At 43.8% G+C, this 24565-nt stretch overlaps 1 protein-coding gene across 1 annotated transcript in view; it reads left to right on the forward strand.

The window, feature by feature from the left end:
* Window positions 1-24565, forward strand: part of ADCY2 (adenylate cyclase 2) — a 685338-nt gene that overhangs the window by 291466 nt on the left and 369307 nt on the right. The window contains exons 9-10 of the mRNA XM_089654517.1: window positions 3375-3507; window positions 17357-17533. Coding sequence (XP_089510643.1) covers window positions 3375-3507; window positions 17357-17533 — 310 coding nt within the window. The remainder of the gene's footprint in view (window positions 1-3374; window positions 3508-17356; window positions 17534-24565) is intronic.

Below are 24565 nucleotides of genomic sequence, written 5' to 3' on the forward strand. Positions count from 1 at the left end.
TTTGCCGGCTTGGAATTATTCTTATTTTCATCCTACTTCTTCTTCTTCTTCTTCATCCTCATCCTCAGAAAAAGAAGAAGAGGATGAGGATGAGGATGAAGAAGAGTAAGAAGAAGAAGAAGAAGTAGGATGAAAATAAGAATAATTCCAAGCCGGCAAAAAGTGTATCTGCAGAGCTCCTCTAAGTGTATCTGCAGAATAGAGGAGCTCTGCAGATACACTTTTTGCCGGCTTGGAATTCTTCTTATTTTCATCCTACTTCTTCTTCTTCTTCTTCTTCCTCTTCATCCTCATCCTCATCCTCTTCTTCTTCTTATGAGGATGAAGAAGAAGAAGTAGGATGAAAATAAGAATAATTCCAAGCCGGCAAAAAGTGTATCTGCAGAGCTCCTCTATTCTGCAGATACACTTAGAGGAGCTCTGCAGATACACTTTTTGCCGGCTTGGAATTATTCTTATTTTCATCCTACTTCTTCTTCTTCTTCTTCATCCTCATCCTCATCCTCAGAAGAAGAAGAGGATGAGGATGATGAAGAAGAAGAAGAAGAAGAAGTAGGATGAAAATAAGAATAATTCCAAGCCGGCAAAAAGTGTATCTGCAGAGCTCCGCTAAGTGTATCTGCAGAGCTCCGCTATTTCTGACAGTTCTGTGACATTCACTCCATACAGCGGTTGAAACATTGTATCTATTTGTTTCCATTTATGGAAACAAATAGATACAATGTTTCAACCGCTGTATGGAGTGAATGTTGTTGAAACCGCTGTATGGAGTGAATGTCACAGAACTGTCAGAAATAGGCTATTTCTGACAGTTCTGTGACATTCACTCCATACAGCGGTTGAAACATTGTATCTATTTGTTTCCATAAATGGAACCATTTATGGAAACAAATAGATACAATGTTTCAACCGCTGTATGGAGGGAATGTCACAGAACTGTCAGAAATAGCCTATTTCTGACAGTTCTGTGACATTCCCTCCATACAGCGGTTGAAACATTGTATCTATTTGTTTCCATAAATGGAACCATTTATGGAAACAAATAGATACAATGTTTCAACCGCTGTATGGAGGGAATGTCACAGAACTGTCAGAAATAGGCTATTTCTGACAGTTCTGTGACATTCACTCCATACAGCGGTTGAAACATTGTATCTATTTGTTTCCATAAATGGAACCATTTATGGAAACAAATAGATACAATGTTTCAACCGCTGTATGGAGGGAATGTCACAGAACTGTCAGAAATAGCGGAGCTCTGCAGATACACTTAGCGGAGCTCTGCAGATACACTTTTTGCCGGCTTGGAATTCTTCTTATTTTCATCCTACTTCTTCTTCTTCTTCTTCATCCTCATCCTCAGAAGAAGAAGAAGAGGATGAGGATGAAGAAGAAGAAGAAGTAGGATGAAAATAAGAAGAATTTCAAGCCGGCAAAAAGTGTATCTGCAGAGCTCCGCTAAGTGTATCTGCAGAGCTCCGCTAAGAAATAGCGGAGCTCTGCAGATACACTTTTTGCCGGCTTGGAATTCTCCTTCTTCTCATCTTTCTTCTTCTTCTCATCCTTCTTCTTCTTCTCATCCTTCTTCTTCTTCTCATCCTTCTCCTTCTTCTCATCCTTCTCCTTCTTCTCATCCTTCTTCTTCTTCTCATCCTTCTCCTTTTTCTCATCCTTCTTCTTCTCATCCTTCTCCTTCTTCTCATCCTTCTCCTTCTTCTCATCCTTCTTCTCATCCTTCTTCTCATCCTTCTTCTCATCCTTCTTCTCATCCTTCTTCTCATCCTTCTCCTTCTTCTCATCCTTCTCCTTCTCCTTCTTCTCATCCTTCTCCTTCTTCTCATCCTTCTCCTTCTCCTTCTTCTCATCCTTCTCCTTCTTCTCCTCCTTCTCCTTCTTCTCATCCTTCTCCTTCTTCTCATCCTTCTCCTTCTCCTCATCCTTCTCCTTCTCATCCTTCTCCTTCTTCTCATCCTTCTTCTCATCCTTCTCCTTCTCATCCTGCTTCTCATCCTTCTCCTTCTTCTCATCCTTCTTCTCATCCTTCTTCTCATCCTTCTTCTCATCCTTCTTCTCATCCTTCTCCTTCTTCTCATCCTTCTCCTTCTCCTTCTTCTCATCCTTCTCCTTCTTCTCATCCTTCTCCTTCTCCTTCTTCTCATCCTTCTCCTTCTTCTCATCCTTCTCCTTCTTCTCATCCTTCTCCTTCTTCTCATCCTTCTTCTCATCCTTATCCTTCTTCTCATCCTTCTTCTCATCCTTCTCCTTCTTCTCATCCTTCTTCTCATCCTTCTCCTTCTTCTCATCCTTCTTCTCATCCTTCTTCTCATCCTTCTCCTTCTTCTCATCCTTCTCCTTCTTCTCATCCTTCTCCTTCTTCTCATCCTTCTCCTTCTTCTCATCCTTCTCCTTCTCCTTCTTCTCATCCTTCTCCTTCTCCTTCTTCTCATCCTTCTCCTTCTCCTTCTTCTCATCCTTCTCCTTCTTCTCATCCTTCTCCTTCTCCATCTTCTCATCCTTCTCCTTCTCCATCTTCTCATCCTTCTCCTTCTCCTTCTTCTCATCCTTCTCCTTCTCATCCTTCTCCTTCTTCTCATCCTTCTCCTTCTTCTCATCCTTCTCCTTCTCCTTCTCCTTCCTCATCTCCAAGGGCATTTAAATTAAAGGTACAGTGTTCTGCACTAATTTAAAGGCTCTCTGAAGCCTAGAAACCCTTTTTATAAGTTAACTTCGTAGCGAATAAATTCGCATCGAATCGAATTTCTTCCTGAAATTCAGCGAATCGGCCGAATCGAATTTTTGAATAATTCGCTCATCTCTAATTATATTATTTATATTTTATATTGTACATATTGCCATTTAAAGTATTTAATGTTTCATATTTTATTTTAGAAATCCTATTTCTTTCCATAGTTTGATGTATGTACAGGGGTCAATACTTAGTAGTAGTACCGGCACAGTTTTCAATCCTACCTATCAGTGTAGGTCTTTCAGCTTTGTTAGACTGAATTTAAAGTTAACAACAATTTGAAAGTAAATAGTTATTGCTATTGCAATACCATCCATGTCTTCAGCACTGTCCCACATAAAAACTTTGCTCTGCCATGATATTGTTCTGGTGAATTATGGCCAGTGTGATTGAAGCCACCTCCTGCAAACCCAAACTAACGCTTGTTGGCAGAGATGTTGTGGTTGGGTCTATCACAAGCATATAACAATGTAAAAATCACATAAAAAATTCCTTTGTAGTATATTTTGTTAATAACCCAATAGCCCAACCTGTGTACTCACTAAAATATATGCCATATAACCTTTTTAAGCTGTTTTATATCATATTTTTGAAATTATCTATTTTTTATTATTTGTTCTTTGAACAGCCGTGTTCATATCACATCCGAAACACTGGATCACCTGAGTGGAGCATACCAAGTTGAGGATGGTGAAGGGCATTTAAGAGACCCATACCTCAAGGAACATAATATTGTTACATTCCTTGTAATAAACCCAAAGGTTAGTACACTGTTGTGCTGTAAAAAAAGACACTGTAATGCTTCATACATGCATAGAGAAATGGACATCTTGTTGTTTACAAAAATGTGACAGGATAACTGTTGGGTGGGTGCACCTAAGATTTATATTATGCTGGGATTATTAGTATTATTATCCATGATGTATATAGAGCCAACACCTTGTGCAGTTCTTTACAATACAAATGGACACAATACAGCAACAATACAATTCAATACAAGAGGGTTAGAAGGTGTTAGGACCCGCCAGGTGGTGCCCCTGGCTGCCCACTTGACAGACCTACCCAAAGCGTGGAGTCTAAGTCCCGGTCTGTGCTTTCACCAGGGCCCCTGATGGTGGGGATGGACTTGAAACAGACCGGGACCAGGTCACGACCTCCGAGCAGGCCCACCAGTGGCAGGGGCAACCTCCGGGGATGTATTGGTACCGGGAGAGCCAGATGTGAGGAGGACGGCAGGACCTAGCAGGATGGATCACAAGCGGGGGTCCCGTGGGGTAGGCGAGGTACAGAATCGGCAGGCGGAGAATCGTCAGGTCACACGCAGGGTCAGCAGGATAAGTCAGTCCGTAGAGAGGTCAAAACAAGCCGGGGGTCAGGATGGGAGAAGGCAGAGTAGTCAGGACAATCCGGGTCAACACAGGAGTAGGCAGCGTAGTCAGGGTCAATCAGGGTCAAAAACACAGGTACAGGACTCAGGAACTCAGATAGACCTTGCGGCGATTACTGACAGTGCAGGGCATCTTTAAATATTGCGCCCTGCACTGTCATTGGCCGCTCGGAACGCGCCCCCGGGCTGTCATTGGCCGCCCGAGGCGCGCCCGCGGGTCCCACTGCGCATGCGCGGCATCCTGTCATCCACGGCTCGCCGGGACCTAGTGCCTGTGTCCCGGCGTGAGCCGTCGCCAGCGCGCATGTGCCGGCTGGCAGGACGCCGCGATCCCTGACATTGCCCCCCCCCTATGGGCACCCTCCGGGAGCCCCACTGATCTCTCCACCGCGGGTGGCCACGAAAAAATTCCCGGATGAGCCTGGGGGCGTGAACATTCTGGATGGGTACCCAAGAATTCTCCTCAGGGCCATAACCCTTCCATTTTATCAGGAACTGCGTCTGGCCCCCCCTCTTTCGGCAACTGAGAATAGTTTCTACCTCATATTCCTCCTGGTCACCTATGGTGACCGCCTCAGGAGGTCTGGATTGGCGATCCGGGAAGGAATCTGGTCTGGATGGTTTCAGGAGAGAGACATGGAACACAGGGTGTATTTTGAAAGACTCCGGGAACTCAAGTTCGTAGGCCACTTCATTGATCACACGTTTAATTGGAAACGGTCCAAGGTACTTCGGTCCTAACTTCCTGGAAGGACACAGCATTTTCAAGTTGGTCGTAGCCAACCAAACCTGATCCCCCGGCTGGAGCAACAGCTCTCCTCTTCTCCTCCTGTCGAACGCCTTTTTACTATCTTCTTGGGCTTTAGTGATGGCCACCTGAATCGTTTTGTTATTGACAGAAAAGAAATGCAAGACATCTTGAGATGCGGGTACCGGACTTTCGGGCATTAGGTCGGGGAGAAACGTAGGATGATATCCGAAATTGGTAAAAAACGGTGATTGTCCCGTCGCTGAGTGGCTCGAGTTATTATAGGCGAACTCTGCAGAAGGCAACAGTGTTAGCCAGTCGTCCTGGAGATAGGAGGTGTAGCATCTGAGGTACTGTTCCAATGTTTGATTGGTCCTTTCTGTTTGCCCGTTGGTCTGTGGATGGTAAGCGGATGACAGTGACAGTTTGATTCCTAATGCTTCACATAAGGCTTTCCAGAATCTAGATGTGAACTGGACTCTCCGATCCGATACTATGTCTTCGGGTATCCCATGTAGCCTCACTACTTCCTTGATGAATATCCGTGCAGTCTCCGGTGCCGACGGGGTTCTTTCCAAGGGCACGAAATGAGCCATCTTTGAAAAGCGATCCACGATCACCATTATAGCAGTGTAGCCTTGAGACGGTGGGAGTTCGACTACAAAATCCATGGCAATCATTTGCCAGGCCCGTTTGGGTATCGGCAATGGACGCAACAATCCCCAGGCCTTGCTTCTGGAGGGCTTGTTCCTTTGGCAGGTGGGACAGGTCTGGACGTAGCGCTCGCAGTCTTTGACCATGTTTGGCCACCAGAATGAGCGCCGTAGTAGTTCCAGAGTCTTCGTCACCCCAAAGTGCCCTGCCATTGGATGGTCGTGGCAGTGCCCCAGGATGAAAGTTTGAACTCCTTCTGGCACCACGATCCGATTTTCCTTCCAAAGCAGACCATCGCGGTTCTGGAGAGGCGACCCAGGCGGGACTGGCAGTCCAACGGAAGCGTCAATCAGTCTGGAGCGAAGTTCCGTTTGCAGGACGAGGAAGCTTCCGGATGGCAAAATTGTGTCAGGTAACACTGTATCGTCGGGGTCCTCAAACATGCGGGACAGAGCGTCTGGTTTTGTATTCTTAGACCCAGGTCGGTACGTTATATGAAAGGTAAACCGAGAGAAGAAAAGAGCCCATCTCGCCTGGCGTGGTCTCAGTCGTTTCGCCGTCCTTAAATACTCGAGGTTCTTGTGATCCGTGAATATTAGGATTGGGTGTGTGGCTCCTTCCAGGAGATACCTCCATTCTTCTAGAGCGGACTTGATGGCCAGGAGTTCCCGATCTCCAATATCGTAATTGCGCTCCGCCGGAGTCAACTTCCTGGAGAAAAACGCCACGGGATGCAGTAACTCCTTGGTACCACTCCTTTGGGAAAGAATCGCTCCTACCGCGTTTTCGGAGGCGTCCACTTCCAAAACATATGGAAGAGAAGAATCTGGATGGCAGAGAATGGGAGCAGAAGTAAACAATTTCTTGAGCGTGTCGAACGCGGTCTGGGCTTCAGGGGTCCATTTAAAACGAGTCCCTTGTTTAGTCAGTTGCGTGATTGGGGAGACCAGCCCTGAGAAGTTCCTGACAAACTTTCTATAAAAGTTTGCGAATCCAATGAAACGCTGTACCCCCCTCTTATCGGTGGGTGTTGGCCAATCTAAGATCGCCGTGACTTTCTGGGGATCCATCGCGACCCCCGCGGGAGAGAGGACCAGTCCCAAGAACGTTATTTTACACTGTTCAAAACAGCATTTTTCTGCCTTGGCGTAAAGCCCGTTTTGGCGTAAATGTGTTAGGACCCTTGCCACATGCTCCCTATGAGCCTCCAGTGAGGGTGAAAATATCAGGATGTCATCTAGGTAGACAACCACGAAGACATCGAGGAAATCACGAAAGACATCGTTAAAGTGTTGGAAGGTGGCCGGTGCGTTACAGAGCCCGAACGGCATCACCAAATATTCGAAATGACCGAATCTCGTACGAAAGGCTGTCTTCCATTCATCCCCCTCCCTGATACGAACAAGGTTATATGCCCCCCGCAAGTCTAATTTAGTAAAAATCGCTGCTGACCCTAACCTCTGGAGGAGCTCAGGGACTAGGGGTAACGGATAGCGATTTTTTACTGTGATTTTATTCAGGTCTCGGTAGTCAATACAGGGCCGTAACGATTTGTCTTTTTTTTCTACAAAAAACAACCCAGCCCTGGCCGGGGACGTGGACGGGCGAATAAATCCCTTCCGCAGATTGTCATCAATATACTCCCTCAAAACCCCTGATTCTAGTTCCAATAAAGGAAAAATGCGACCAAATGAAATCTCAGATCCGGGTAGGAGGTCTATGGGGCAATCGTAGGAACGGTGTGGGGGAAGAATGTCTGCTCCTCGCTTACTGAACACATCTAAGAAATCGTGGTAGGCCGGAGGGATAACCTGAGACAGATCCGTATCACCATCCATGCATAGGAGAAACCGGGGAGGCATGGGCCCTGGGACGTGGCAGTGATCCCGGCAGTATGGTGACCGAAATTGAACCGTTCCCTTCTCCCAATCAACCTGGGGGTTATGGGCCCGCAGCCAAGGAAGCCCCAGAATGATTGGGAAAAGGGGGGATGCGATGGCATCCAGACGGAGGAACTCCTGATGATGGTCAGCCATCGTGGTAAAAATAGGGGGAGTCTCCTGATCCACCACTCCCGACTTTATGCTAGACCCATCTGCCAGGAAGATGTTAAACCCCCTTTCTTTGGTCTGGAGGGGAATCTTTTGCCGGTGAGCAAAAGTAAGATCAATGAAACAACTACATGCTCCCGAATCAATGATTGCGGTCACCGACAGGGTTCCTCCGGGGAGCTGTAACGACACAGGTATTGCCAGGTAACTAGATAGGTCACCCCTTTCTGTAGGTAAAGGAAAACAGGAAGCGGACTTACTCATTTTTGCAGGACAGGAGCGCACCTGGTGACCAGCTTCCCCACAGTACAGACAAAGGTTCTGCGATCGTCTCCTCTGACGTTCCTCGGCCGATAAAGTGGAACGGGCCAGTCCCAGTTGCATGGGTTCTGAGGTGTCCCCTGCTTCCGTGCTCCGGGCATGGTTCCCTGGGGTTGGAGCTGCTTCTCTCGGTGGGATCCATGCCACCCTTTGACCCTGGCTACTCCTTTCCAGGCGACGCTCTCTCAGTCTGCGGTCAATTTGGATGGCCAACTCTATCAGTTTCTCAAGAGAGTCCGGTAGTCCTACTCGTGCTAATTCATCTTTTAGCGACTCAGACAGCCCAATGCGGAACTGGTGACATAATGCCGCATCGTTCCATCTGGTATCTCCCATCCAACGCCTGAAATCAGACGCATACTCTTCGGCCGCCCGGCGGCCTTGCCGCAGAGAGTATAGAGTAGCCTCTGCGGAGGCAGCCCGCTGGGGGTCGTCATATAGGACGGCCATGGCCTGAAAGAACTCAGTCACGGAATCGAGATGGGGGTCACGCTTCTCCATCAGGCGGTGAGCCCAATCCTGGGGCTCATCCTGAAGGAGAGAGATTATAAACCCCACCTTGACGGTCTCGACGGTAAACGTGCGGGGCTGCAGGTCAAAAAATAAAGTGCACGCGTTCCGGAAGGCCCGAAAACGGCTTCGGTCTCCACGGAATCGTTCCGGCAGGGGAACGCGGGGTTCGGGAGCTAGGGGTGCCGCAACTGCTCCGGATGCTGGAGCAGCGGGTGACTCCGCAGTTGCGGAACTTGGAGCAGGGGGAGTCTGGGTGGCAAACGACTCCATGCGGTCCTCAAGCCGGGTGCAGCGGCTGTGAAAATTCTGGAAGGCCTGGGTCAGAGTCGCCAGGTGCTGGCATATATCCTCTAGGGACGCCGGTCCTCTTCCTGGCTCTGTCATGGCCGCAAGGTACTGTTAGGACCCGCCAGGTGGTGCCCCTGGCTGCCCACTTGACAGACCTACCCAAAGCGTGGAGTCTAAGTCCCGGTCTGTGCTTTCACCAGGGCCCCTGATGGTGGGGATGGACTTGAAACAGACCGGGACCAGGTCACGACCTCCGAGCAGGCCCACCAGTGGCAGGGGCAACCTCCGGGGATGTATTGGTACCGGGAAAGCCAGATGTGAGGAGGACGGCAGGACCTAGCAGGATGGATCACGAGCGGGGGTCCCGTGGGGTAGGCGAGGTACAGAATCGGCAGGCGGAGAATCGGCAGGTCACACGCAGGGTCAGCAGGATAAGTCAGTCCGTAGAGAGGTCAAAACAAGCCGGGGGTCAGGATGGGAGAAGGCAGAGTAGTCAGGACAATCCGGGTCAACACAGGAGTAGGCAGCGTAGTCGGGGTCAATCAGGGTCAAAAACACAGGTACAGGACTCAGGAACTCAGATAGACCTTGCGGCGATTACTGACAGTGCAGGGCATCTTTAAATATTGCGCCCTGCACTGTCATTGGCCGCTCGGAACGCGCCCCCAGGCTGTCATTGGCCGCCCGAGGCGCGCCCGCGGGTCCCACTGCGCATGCGCGGCATCCTGTCATCCACGGCTCGCCGGGACCTAGTGCCTGTGTCCCGGCGTGAGCCGTCGCCAGCGCGCATGCGCCGGCCGGCAGGACGCCGCGATCCCTGACAGAAGGGCTCTGCTCCTGGGAGCTTACAATCTAATTATTATTATTATACAGTATTTATAAAGCGCCAATAGTTTGCTCAGTGCTGTACATTACAAAGGGGGACAGAACATGTGACAGAACAATACCAATACAATGCAAAACATGAGGGGATTGAGGGCCCTGCTCTTTCGAGCTTACAATCTAGGAGGGAGGGGATAGTGGTACAGGAGGAGATAGCTGTGGGGGATGGAGTGGTAGGAAGAGTGGAGGAGGTCGGCAAGTTAGCAGGGGGTGGGGTAGGCTTCCCTGAAGAGGTGAGTTTTCAGGGTGCGCCTAAAGGAGAGGAGAGTAGGTGATAATCTGATGGGTTGGGGCAGGGAGTTCCAGAGGATGGGTGACACCCTGGAGAAGTCCTGAGGCGGGCATGGGAGGAGGAGACCAGGGAACTAGAGAGAAGGAGGTCTTGTGAGGAGCGGAGTGTGCTTGCTGGGCGGTACTTGGATGTTAGGTCAGTGATGTAGTTCGGGGGAGTATGGTGGACAGCTTTGTACGCCAGTGTTAGGATTTTGAATTTGATCCTTTGCGCAATCGGAAGCCAGTGGAGGGATTGGCAGAGGGGGGTGGCGGAAACGGAGCGGTTGGAAAGGTGAATGAGTCTGGCAGCCGTGTTCAGGATCGACTGAAGCGGGTATAGCCAGCGGCGAGGCAGGCCAGTGAGGAGGGAGTTGCAGTAGTCGAGTCGTGATATGATGAGGGAGTGGATGAGCGGTTTAGTGTTTTCTGTGGTTAGGAACGTGCGTATTTTGGCGATGTTGCGGAGGTGGAGTCTGCACGAGTTTGTTAAAGATTGAACTTGGGGCTGGAAGGATAGGTTGGAGTCCAGAATGACACCAAGTACTCTGGCCTGCGGTGCGGGTTTGAGGGTGGCGTTGTTGGATGTGATGGAGAAGTCAATGGGGGGTGGTGTCCGGGCTGGGGGGAAGACAAGAAACTCGGTTTTGGAGAAGTCAAGTTTAAGGAAGTGGAGCGACATCCAGTCTGATATGTCGCTCAGTAGGTGTCTGATTCGGGCAGAGACTGAGGGGGTGAGGTGGGGGGTTGAGAGATAGATTTGTGTGTCATCGGCATAGAGGTGGTAGTTGATGCCTTGAGAGTGTATGAGTTGGCCAAGGGAGGAGGTGTAGATGGAGAAGAGAAGGGGCCCAAGAACAGAGCCTTGAGGGACCCCAACAGAGAGGGGGAGTGAGGGGGAGGTGGTAGCATTATAGGTAACGCTGAAGGAGCGTTGTGACAGGTAGGATGAGAGCCAGGAGAGAGCAGAATCTCTGAGGCCGAGGGAGTGTAGTTTTTTGAGGAGGAGGGGGTGGTCGACTGTGTCGAAGGCCGCAGAGAGGTCAAGGAGTAGGAGCACTGAATAGTGGCCATTAGCTTTGGCGGTTAGAAGGTCGTTGGAGAGTTTGAGTAAGGCGGTTTCGGAGGAGTGTAGGGGACGGAAGCCGGACTGTAGGGGATCGAGGAGGTGGTTGTCGTTCAGGTGAGAGCATAGGCGGGTGTAGATGAGGCGCTAGAGGAGTTTAGATGTAAATGGGAGCAGGGAGATGGGTCTGAGGTTGTTCGGGTTATTGGGGTCCAGGGAGGGCTTTTTAAGTATGGGGGTGATGTGTGCATGTTTCAGAGGGGAGGGGAAAGTGCCTGAGGAGATGGAGAGATTGAAGATGTGGGTGAGGGAGCGTAGGATGGAGGGGGAGGGAGGTCGTAGGAGTTGTGAGGGGATAGGGTCGAGGGAGCAGGTGGTGAGGCGGGCATCAGAGAGGATCTTGGAGACTTCTAATAGAGAGATGCAATAATACCATATGCATGATCGTGTCTGATCAGGGAGTGCAGTTCACTTCTAAGTTCTGGAAAGCTCTGTTTGAGGCACTAGAGATTGAACTTCGCTTTTCTTCTGCGTATCATCCGCAAACTAATGGACAGACTGAGAGGACAAACCAGACTAAGTGAGCTACATCAGCTCATTCTGTGGCCTCCCTGTTTTGCAATACAGAGAGTGCTTCACTTTTTCACTATATCTGGCGGAGGTGCCAGAATGGTATTCCAGCATGTTACGCCAGAAAAAAAAGCCCTGGTGTTAAGACACTTAACCTAGGGAAGGCCAATGGTGTCCAAAGGAGGGCAAAAGTCTTAAGTGCACCTGGGAAACGGCTAAGAATAGTGACAAAGCAGGGGGAGAAAAAAGAGGGAAAATGCTAAGTCATTTTGCTCAATAAAAGCCTACCTGCCCTCACAGATCCCTCTCACAGTAGAGACAGGGTACCAGTGAAGGCAATAGCCTATTTTGGGTAGTGGTAAAGATCACAAGGATAGAGTTGTCCCACAACCAGAAGAAAAAACTTGAAGCAGCTTGAGTAGCAGGATAAAATAAATACGTAATCCACAGATAAAGAAAAAAGCCCAGAGATCACAACAGCATTTGACAGTTATTGTCCACTCAGAAAACACATATCATATACAAAGTACATGACAGCTGAACTGTCTCTGTACAGGATAGGGTTAGACACAATGTGCACTGTGGGAAATGGGAAATTGAGTACCAACGCCACCCAGTCTTCAGCTCCCAGTCACTATCAGTAGCCCAGATATCCACAGCCCACACTGAAGGCTCGTAGGAGCTTGGTGATCCGCAGAAGCACAGTATTTGAAGCAAACCTCCAATTTCTTTAAAAGCTTATTGCATTATTGCAAGGGTTTCTTTCTGAAGTCAAGTGGGTGTTGCTTGTCATTTATGGGACATTGGTGATTTGGGTTCTCAATTTTCTTGTTCTGATCACTCCATTGAAGGAGTCTAGCAGGTGTAGAAAGAATATCAGTCGTTTTCACAGACACTGGACTTCTGCAGTCTGTATGCAAATTGCTTGATTTATATTATAAATATGAGGAGTCAAATATTTGGACTCCTCAAAGGAGAAACTTGGATCATATTTAGTATTAGCAATTCTAATGAACTCACAGAAGTAGGAAAAGGGAAGACCGGAAACTTTATTTTCTTACTGTACCTTGATCCAAGTGATGCCCATTTTTCCTGTATACGGTAAGGTAACTTGGAGATTGAGTTGACCCCATGAGCAGTATCTAAGTAACCAATGCCAGGTAGGTGGGTATCAGCTTTGCCGAGTTGAAACACCAAGAAAAGGTCAGTGAGCTCTTGAAACTTCAGATTGTCTATGTTGAATATTTTTGGGAAGATTTGCAACCTTATAAATAAAGCATCCTCAACAGGATGAAGGAGCAAGTTGACGTCAGAGCTGGGATACTGGAGACATTGACAGGATGCTTGGTATTATTATCCGGAGGGACTGCCTATGTGATTTTAAAGCCATTTTTTACTTTTTATATGTGGGCACAATTTTTAAATAAATAAGTTGTTAAAGAGATTCTAAAGGTTCTTCTTTTTTTGGGGGGGATAACAAACATGTTATACTTACCTGCTGTGTGCAGTGGTTTTGCACAGAGCAGCCTGGATCCTCCTCTTCTTGGGTCCCCTGCATGCTCTCCTGGCCCCTTCCTCCTGTCGTGTGCCCCACAGCAAGCAGTTTGCTATGGGGGGCATCTGCTGCTTCGTGTGTCCATTCAGACACGGAGCCATGGCTTGTCCCTGCCCCCTCTCTCTCCTCATTGGCTGACTGGCTGTAATTGATGTAGAGTTGTACAGCACTGGGAAAGTGGGCTCACCCACCAGTAGAAGGATCTAATTGTTTTATTTTTTTCTTTGCATTTGGAGCAGGAGTGGTTTTGGGACTATCACCTTTCACAGACTTTATGTATATTTATAATTGTGGATTCATGTTATGATTGCTGTTTTGCAAAGGAGTAATTATTGGTGGCTATTGTTATTATATATTATATGTTGTTTTTGTACCAGAAGTGCAACATACACCATTTTATCTAGTTCTTCTGTAGTTGTGACATCTAGTTCACTGATTGTGGCTTTGAAAGTGGATTTCCAGCCTCTGTAGTTTTCAGGTTCACCATTGAACTTAGTGAAAGCAGTATTTATGTATAATTTTGCAAAGCAGGTATTTAAAAAACTGTGACATGTCTGTGTTTTCAGACTTTGGATGTACAGCTGCATGCAAGACAAAGTTATACTGGCTGGCGTGTTGCCAAAAACTCTCAACTTGTCTGTTAGGATTATAGTAATTTTACACATACCCTTGTCAGTGTATAAAAAAATGTGAGCAGGGAATTTATTGAAATAGTGTACCAAATAAAAGCTTTATATATTCTTACAAAAATGTAAAAATCTATACAGGGAGACAAATTACTTGTTACCTATTGTCAATGCTCAAATGTGGTGCCAAACATTTGTCAAGTGTCTAAAACTTATTTAAAGTGCTAGCTGAATGCACCAAAAAACATTCTGTATTTACCCATCTACCTGTATGTAAGTCCTCAAAATTACTCAGGTTATTTGTTATTTTAAGTAAATTCTATTTGATCAATTAACATTCCTAATGTTCATGTTTTTAGAATTTGTTTTCTGAGCTTTAAGTTTAAAAATTCTTATGCGTCAGCACAGATTTTTTCTTATTTCAAAATAAAGATCAGATGAAATACAGTCATCACCTGAAGATTTTGTCAACAAAGAGCACATTCACCATGTGCAATGACTGTTCAAATTGTATAGTTACCAATATATGGTGTGGTGGTTTATGTAAGGATTTCTTCTACTTATAAAGGGCGTGTCCCTTTCCCTTAGATGAACTATTACAGTGCCTCCAGCCGTTAAAATACGGCAAATATTTAGTAAACCAATAATTTGGACACCTTGATAATTTGATCACCACTTATTATTATACCTTGAATTCTTTTAGCCAGTATGATTTCATACCATACACACAAAATTCGCCTTATAATAGATAAATATAAAAATTTATTTATGTACAAAAATTATATATATATTAACACAAAACGCAAAAGACTGGTGATAAATGAATATTGGTACACACAATCAAAGATATACCCTACCAATGTAATACACAATAATAAGGTTTCTAACTAATTACATCAATATCACAATTTCTAAATGATCTGATTAAAATTAAATTTATTAATAACTAATAACTTTGAGTATCTCAAAGGTTATATTCTCACAAACCGTGGCCATAGGATTGAAAGAAGATATTCTCTGATAAAATATACTCTAATTATTAATATTTAATAAATTATGAAATATGAAAAAAAATTATAATATGGCACCAAACAATTTTTAACAGTAAAACAGGATCTCTTTACATATATATAACTACCCAATATAGTTGTAATACGCTAAGGTAATTCTATGACTCTACACAACAGAGAAAATAGGCAATGCAAAATTAAATTAATACTCTCACCACACCCGGAATTCAGACTATGAAACTCTCCCGTGGATCAGCTGGCAATGGAACGCCTTTAGAAATGATATTATAGGGCAAGTGATAGATATTTAGTATGGGAGAATGTAGGAAGTTAGGAGTACAGAGGTTTAGCAATTTAGTAAAGTTTGGAAGTTTGAAAGGATGGAAGAGGGGTTATAGAGAGGTCTCTTCAGATGTCTTCCGATTTTCTTCCAATGAGGTCTTTCTTCAGTCAGGTTTTTTTCTTTTGATGAGTTTTTCTTCTTTTAAAGGTAGGGCTTTTATACCAACTAATCCATTGTTCTAAGATACCTTCCCACCAGGCTTCTTGATTGGCTAGTTGAGAAATGTGTGTACATAAGCTATTTCTCACCTGCCCGCCAGATGGCAGTCTTGTACCATAGAACAATTTGAGTATTTGAGATGACTCATACCTCGGGTGGAATTTTAAGGTAATTTCAGGGATTAAATATACGTCTTTTTCCAGATATATAAGTGATCATACCTATAATATTCTAAATAGGGACCATGGAATATATGTGTATATTCAGTTATTCCTTCCTGAAATACCATCTTGTCTGTTTCCTGATAAGACATACAACTGAGGCTAACTTACAATATATCTTACTTTTCATCATCTCAATACTCAAGTTAGTGATATATAATTCCCATTGCTGAATATTTGGTGGTGTGTGAAACCTATTCTTTATAACATCTCTAGATACTATGCTTTTGTAGTAATATCTTTGTGGTTAGATACATTCAATTTTTAGTCTTAAATGTCCTGAATTTACCTTCTGTTTCAGAATTAAACATTCCCATAGGTGGGAAAGGCCCTCTGTTTACCTGGCTATTGTGTTGGAGTCAGGGTAAACAGACATTTATACTTGCAACCTTGGTGGACAATAGCATATTGTTATAGTTTGAGAGGTCTGTTAGTTTCATTACACTTTGCAAAGTTCCGTGTGAGCTCTCAGACAATCAGTTTGGTTCCTCTATTGTCATGTCCAGACCTTGTATATGTTTACCTGCCATCTAAGTCTAAACAATGGTGTTTGACCACCTGTAGAAATTTGAATAGTATATTGTCTCTAGGAGGAAAAAAAAAAATCCCTTCACCCATCGTTTACATTTCTCTAGCTGGATGGTCATTTGACTTCTCAACCAAGACAAATTAACCCTTAACGTCCGGCTATGCTGACTTGATGTTATATAGGATTAGGTCTTGATAAAATCATGTTTTTGAGACATAATTTCAAAAGCCCACAACAATGGGGTGAAAAATGGAACAAGATGAATCTAAATGTGCTGCAAATGCTGCAACACATTGCAACGCATTACAACACACAGTAAAGAGAAAATATTTTTGCTTTGAAAAAAACATCACTACAAAGGATTAGTCAATTCAAATAATGCAAATTGCCTTCCAGAGGATTTAACCCCCTTCCTGACCACGCCATTTTTTGCGATACTACGCTTCATTATTTTAACTGACAATTACGCGGTCATGCAACGCTGTCCAAAAAATAGAGTTTTCTTTTGGTGGTATTTGATCACTTCTGTATTTTACATTTTTTGTGCTGTAAACAAAAAAAAACTGACAATTTTGACAAGAAAAACATTTTTGACTTTTTGCTATAAAACATATCCAATAAAAAAAATTTAATTTCTTCATAAAGTTAGACCAAAATGTATTCTGCTACATGTCTTTGCTAAAACAAAAATCCCAATAAGTGTATATTAATTGGTTTACGTGAAAGTTATAGCGTCTACAAATGTATAAATACTGGTATTTTAAATTTTTTTTATACTAGTAATGGCAGCAATCAGCGACTTATAGCTGGACTGCGGGGGGCATTCTAACATTGGGTGGGAACTGACTAACTGCCACGGACATCTCCAGTGGCACTAATACAGCACTGACACTAAAGCACTGACACTGTACTAATGCCACTGGGCAGGAAGGGGTTAACATCTGGGTTGATCAAAGGGTTAACTGTTTGTTGTGTGTGTTTCACATTGTGTGCTGTGTTGTGTTATACTAGGGAGACATGCTGTTTTGTATCTCTCTGATGTGCAGAGAGATAGATAGCAGCATGTCCATGCTGTGTTGTTTACACACACATCTCTCCCATCTCAGCCCTACGGACGATCACCGGGACCTGGTGATTGACATCCTTTTCAGCTAATAGCGGCATGGGTAAGGTGCGGCGCGTGCCCCCTACACGGAAATGCAAATCATGTATATATATATATATATATATATATATATATATATATATATACATGATTTTGCACAGCCCTGATGCCCTGTAGCAGTATTTCTGCTATAGGTCGGAGGGCAAGTAGTTAAGCAAGAGAACAAGACAGAGTTTACATACTGTAAGGCAGACAGTATTTACTTTGAAAATTAACATAATATAATCGTGTTTTTTATCTTTGATTTTCTAGGTCGAGAGGCGAAGTCCACAGTATCATTTTAAGCCAAGACATACACTGGATGGAGCAAAGATGAGAGCATCAGTCCGTATGACCAGATACTTGGAATCTTGGGGAGCTGCAAAGCCCTTTGCACATTTACATCACAGAGACAGTATGATGACTGAAAATGGCAAAATAAGTACAACAGTAAGAATGTTTTGTTGTATTGTTATGTTTTAGTGTCCCTGTTGGACCATATGAAGACTACAGGGAAGAAAATAAAATGTACTAATGTCACATTACCTAATGTTGAGATGCAAAGAAAGTTAGTGCTGGAAGACTCCCCTCTGCCAGACACCATGGTCACAGGTAGCAGCAAGCTATTTAATGCCCAGCAGCCATCACTGATTTCAAAAGATCAGAAAGAGAGAACAGAATATACTGTATATCTGTAGAACTACCTTTGCAAGGGAGACTGGTATTAACTGATTCTTCACCGACAAGTACAGAGGTTGCCCTTCCCCTCAAGCAACAGTCCATTCACACTGACCCCAATAAATAGTCTAGGGGCTGGCTTTTGATATTTTGTTGCTTGGAGAATATCAACAGGAGAGGGGAACTTGAGCATAGGATACTTCAAACCACTCAGTAGTGAGTAATTAGAGGGTATTCTTCTCTAGAAGTAGTAGCTAGTGTTGAACACTTTAAAGCTCCACAGCTGACCATGAGGCTAGTCTTTGTGTTGGTATCTGGTTACCTTATGCCAGTGCACTAATGCCAGTACCCAGTGCAGCTTCCAGTTTTTTTTTCATTCTTTTATTTAAAATATCAAATAAAAACAAAAGTTTCCATATTACAAATTAGTATCAAAAGAAAAGGCTTTACACAGAATTTCATACATCATCATATACAAAGTATTTACAAAGGATTTACAAAATTTACATATCCCATCCCATAAACCCTCCCCCTCATCACATATGCAAAAACCAAGCAAAGGAAATTCAAACTCCCACCGCCACTTTTCATATAATACATACAAAGCCTCCCATCCGTCTCCCATCCTTCTTCATGTACAACAATCATATCCAAAAAATTCAAGCTCATAAAAAAATAAGGTTTTTACATATACAAAAACAACCACATCCACCCTCATTTTCAAACTTCAAAACTACCCCTACAATAACTCTCCCTCCACCTTATCCCTACACTAACATTCTCCTACCCCATCCCTTCACGCTGTCCCTTTCACCGTCACCTATACTCACCCTGAAAAGAAAACAGAAAAACAGATGTTAATTTCACAAAAAAAGTAAAACATTACATAAAATAACATTTTATATACACCATTGTTTCCACTCCTGCAGTTTCCAGATTGTTTTTGCTTTACTCTCACCCAGTTTTTAAAATCATGATATGCATAACTATAGATCCTCCCACGGACCATGGCCACACAATCTTTCAAATCCACTCTCTCTTGCCTAAATACCAGGATATTCCTCACATCCCACAAGCATTCTTTTACACAATTAACTACTATCCATAACACCCTTTCCTCCTCCCTCCCTACATTACTCAAACCATACAGAACTGTTTCATACATCACTCTCTCTATTCCAGTCAATCCTTTCACCATCTTTTCCATTCTCTTACACACTTTTTTTGCAAAAATACATTCCCAAAATACATGCATCACTCTTTCAATCATACCATACCCCACCCTTGGACACACTTCACTATCTACCAACCTCCTCCTCCTCTGAAACTCCCTCATAGGCAAACAACCGTGCACACTCATCCATGCAATATCCTTTTGCCTATTATCCAACCATTTACAAGCAACATTCTTCCATACCTTTTCACATTGGACCACATTCAATCCACTAATCCCTTCCAACTCTTCCCTTTCATCCAAAACTTTCATCACCTTCCTATTTTCACCCCATTTCTCTCGCGTGACCTCTTGCAATTCATACCTTCTTATACATCTCTTAATCCTTACATAGAACCACGGTGCATTAAAACATACTGGCTTCCTCAAATCCACTTCATACAACTTAAATCTCTGCAACAATCCCCCCCAGCATAGCTTACCATACGTCCTGTTAAAATTTCTTTTCCACTTAACCTTATATACATACATACTTACTTTATCACCAGAAACCTTTCAATATTCACCATTCCTTTTCCACCATTCACCGCGTTCTTCACCACCTTTTCTCTCTGCAATTTCTCCATCTTTAACGAGTATTGAAACACATAACACATTCTTATAGCCTGCTTCAAAACCTTATCCGGGGCTGGAAAAACATAATATAAAAATAACAAAATAGGCAACAATACCGCTCTACAATTAACACGTTTCCTTCCAATGTTAAAGTCTTAACGACCAAAAGTCAATTTTTTTCTTCATTCTTACCAGCACATCTTGCCAACTTTCTCTTCCATACAAATCTTTGTCAAACTTAAAACACAAAACCCTTACACCCCCTTCACATAACTTCCAGTCACATTTCCCTCCATTCACCAGTTTACAGTCACATTTTCTCATATTCACACTGAAACCACGTTGCCATACAGAAAATTACTATCAACAATTTATCTCTTTTCAAACTTGCCATATTACTGCACACCACCATCACATCATCCATATATCCAATAACCTTCAAACTCCTCCCAACGCTTCCAGGTACCTCCACCCTCTTAACACATTTATCTCTTACCAACATCCATAATAACGGTTCAATCACACAAATAAAAGCACAGGCGACAATGGACTGCCCTGCCTAACTCTGTATCCAATACATATATCCTTTGTCAACCATCCATTCACCAAAACCTTACTCACCATCCCCTTATATAAGTACTTCACCCACTGAATCAACTTTCCTGGCATCCTCATTCTCTCCAACACCTGAAACATAAAATCATGCGAAACTCATACGCCTTTTCAAAGTCTACCGCTAGCACAGGTACCTCTTGCTTCCTTTTCTTGCATAACCATAGTATATCTCTCAAACTTACCAAACTCTCAACAATCGATCTTTCAGGTATCGCGCACACCTGTTCTTACCCAACCAACTTTTCCACCACCATACGTAACCTGAAAGTGCAAAATTAATATAACTAGTTCAAGATGACATAAAATGCAATAAAATAAGTTCATCAGAGCATTCGTGATTTTAAACCGTCTCTTGTGCAAAGATATCAGCTGAAGAAATGCCTATGATTGGCACATGAAGTTATCCGTTAAGCAAAAGCTTAAAAAAGGAAATCCACCCTCGGTACACTCACCAGACCATAAATTATATTGTGCATTGATTATAATACATCGCACATCTGGGGGTGCAGTGGTATGCTGACAGCTATGGGGTTATCCGTCCATCAATGGGTGTACCCCTGAGGACGTGTTATTACATGAAACGTGTTGGGTGGAGTCCTATTGCTGACCTCTAGCCGTTGCTGCTGATGAGCGGTGGCCATTTTGGTACTTTATTCATTTATTTATTTATTTTATTACTCCAAAAGGATAAGTTTTTATGTTACTTGCTATTATTACCTTGAATAAAATACTACACTATAAGCACCTTTCTGGCTCATGCGGCTGAGCTAATTCCCCCCAGGACCACCAGGCATCTACCAGACGGATGACCCTGTAGCTGTCAGCATACTGCTGCACCCCCAGATGTGCAATGTATTATAATCAATGCGTCATCTTGAACTAGTTATATTATTATTGCACTTTCAGCACTTTACTCACATATGCGTCTGAGTCACATTCGTTTAAGGAATTTATGACATGCATTTTTCAGCGCTGCACTAATATTTTAGAAATTGTGATTCTGTGACTGTTACCTATATCCTGAGTGCTAGCTGCTTTTAATTAATTTGAATATATATAATTTTAATATCATATACTGCATTTAGCGCTCGCTCTTATCTTTTCTTTTCTACATACCATACATAACCTATTTGCCAATACTTTTGCCACAATCTTATAGTCTATGTTCAATAAGAATATCGGCCTCCAATTTTTCAGATCCTTCTCATCCCCTTTCTTATACAGTAAAACAATAACATGTTCTGCCATTGATCCAGCCATTTTTCCTTCCATCAACACTTTCTCAACCACCTCATACACATATTCTCCAATCACATTCCAAAACTTGCAATAGAATTCAACAGGCAAACCATCACTCCCTGGCATCTTTCCGTTCTACATACCTTTTATAAACTCTTCCACCTCCTTTTTTCTCACATCTTCACCTAACCATTCCTTATCTTCCATACCCAGACACTCTTTCACCTCGTTTAATACTTCACCTTCAACTCTTTCATCCCCTTCCTTCTCAGTGAACAGATTACCATAGAATCTCCAAACTTCTCCACACATCTTCTCATTCCCACTCACCTCACACCCATTTTCATCCAATACTCCAGACATCTCCACTTTTTCACCGTAAACTTTTTTTAAAGAAATAACTTGTACATTTCTCATCCTTCTCTTTCATCACCATTCTTGATTGTGACACAATCTCTCTCCCTCTCCGATCCAAAAACACCCTCAATTTTTCCCTTGCTTTCACTAGTTCATTCCCAACATTCTCCCCCCATTCTCTCAATTCCTACAAATACCTCAATCTCTTCTGCCACCATTCATACATTTCCCGCTCCTTCTTTGCTAGCTCACACCCTTTTTTAATGAAAAACACTTTACTCTTCACCTTCACCCATTCCCATCAGTCAATCACACTCTTAAAATCATTCCTCCTTCTTTTTAGCTTCTCAAACAACACAACATATTCATTCTGAATCCCTTCATCCGCCAACAAATCTACATTCAACTTCCATACTCCTTTCCCATACATTACCTCTGATTCCATACTTACAATACATTCAATTCGGCCATGGTCCGTGAAGGCCTCTCTCTGGATTGCATAAGATCCAACTCCTACATTTTTTGATAAAAAGCAAAAATCAATTCTGCATTGCAAATTACCCCTGTCACAAAAATATGTACATCCACCACCTTCCCAAACATCCCTTAACCCAAATACCCTTAATATTTTGTCCAACTCTTTCCCTGATGTATCCACACCATCACCACCTCCACACCTACACCTATCCCCCTCATGCAAAACACAATTAAAGTCACCCAAAATAATAATAGGATCCCTTCCTCTCAAAAATTATTTCTGTGACGGACATGGGATCGCTGCCACAAATATGTGACGATCCCACGATCGCTGTCACCAATATGTGATGGACGCAGCGTCAGACCCCAGCCCTTCTCACTAAACTCGTGACTGAAGGACTAGCCAATCTAAAACCACGATGTCACGTGCGTAACAATGCCACACCCAGCTGCAGCCTGCACAACGATTTTCCAGCTAATGGACCACAATTGATGTACCGGCAGCCTGAGCGATTGTTACTGGGTCAGGTTAACTACGCAATTAACACTGCCACCACCTCCTTTTTGTACAGAGAAAGAGGAAACTCGGCAATATCCGCAATAACACTATAATGGTTGAGGTAATCTTCTGTATAACACGGTCACCGCATGCCGGTTATACAGAGGGTTAAACAAACACAGTAGCGTTCTTTTAGAGGCAGGAATTCGTAAATTGCAATTAAGAGCTATAGAAACAGTTCAACACTTTCAGAAGGAAAGATTTATTACTGAAAAGTCAAAAAGGGGTGCAATAAAAATATTTACAGAACAAAGATGTAACCAATATATATATAAATATACAGAGAACAACAGCACAGCAAAGAGATAACAGGGAGAGGTTAAAGTACTTGCCAAAGTCCTGGGTTAGCAGATCAAGTTTCAGAGCAAAAGGGCATGGGTCTCCCCAGGTGGTCCTGATGTTAAAAGGGAGAATTCTTCAACTTGGCTCTCTTAGGCCTGACAGCCCATTTTGTGGTTCCCTAGCAGGGGGTGTCTCTGAAGTCAAGGACCAATGCCCCGTTTAGGGAGGGATCGTCAGGCAGATACCTCAACCAGAGCCAGAATCTCTCATAACTCTTATTTTGCTCATAACTTTTCCTATGCACAAGTGACATTCCACCCGCGGGTAGATTATTATGCAGACACGCCTGAGGATTGATTAGATATGAATTATGAAATTCTACACTGAATGGTTCACAAGATCTACTTTTCTGCTTTTCTATCTATTCCAACCATGAAGAGTAACCTATCCAACTGTTCGCCTCCTCGTGGCCAATCTGACGATATGCCTGTTTTTTATGTAAGTCTCTCATATTCCAAGATATGAGACATAGGGGAAAAAGTATTTTTAAAAGTGTTACCTATTCCCGCCTTTCTTGGGATGTCTTTGAACTCCTGGGAAGGCTTGCTGTAGCTTTTACGAGGTGCTTCATTTTACAGGTTCTTTGGACAGTGAGGCCCCAGCTCCCTTGGGGGTCCTATAGCTCATAGCCCCCCTGCTGGGCTCTGGCCTGTCACACTTTTAACACACACACACACCTCTCTCCCTTTTTTATCAATAGGTGCGTATATACAAAACAACTTAAAGATTACACCCCCATACTCACAAAATACAAACAGACACTGTCTCACCTCCACCTCCACCTTCCTTAAGATTTAAATTTTTCGTTTTTTAAAAGGAATTTCCACACCGCTAGACTTGTTTCGCTTCCACGACCATATTGCCTCCCCATGGTTCCACTTTGCAGTCAATGGTTCTTCCCTCAGGTTGTACTCCTGCAGAAAGAAGACATCAGAAGCATAGCCCGACAAAATCGTAAAAATTGCCGCCCTTTTGTATGCTAATACTCCTAACGTTAAGAGAGGAGATCCTCAACTGCATCTTCATAGGATTACATTTAGGGGATCACGTTCTCATCATTTATCCTTCCTTGCTTACCCATGGGCCTTTGCACTTCTAGTCCTGGGTCCCTCCTCTGGCTTAACACCGGGCATATCAGGCCATTCCTCTGCTTTTCCCACTTTCTCTTTTGGCTCAGGTCTACTATAGCCCATAATTTCTTGCAGGTTTGCCACCTGACCAGTGCTTACATAGGAGGGAGCCATCGAAGAGGCAGAGTCTCTTCACCTCCGACGCGATATCGTGTCATCTGAAAAACCACCTATATCCTGGGAGGGGGTTGTAGGTTTTCCAACCTCCATGTTGCGTTTTAAGGACGGCTGCCCCACTTAAATCTCCTCCATTATCTTTTCCACCTGATCCTCCACCACATCCCCCTCCATTGTGA

This window comes from Staurois parvus, unplaced genomic scaffold (assembly GCF_062004578.1).
Source record: "Staurois parvus isolate SC_StPar_1 unplaced genomic scaffold, SC_StPar_1.0 ptg000772l, whole genome shotgun sequence".
Taxonomy (NCBI): Eukaryota; Metazoa; Chordata; class Amphibia; order Anura; family Ranidae; genus Staurois; species Staurois parvus.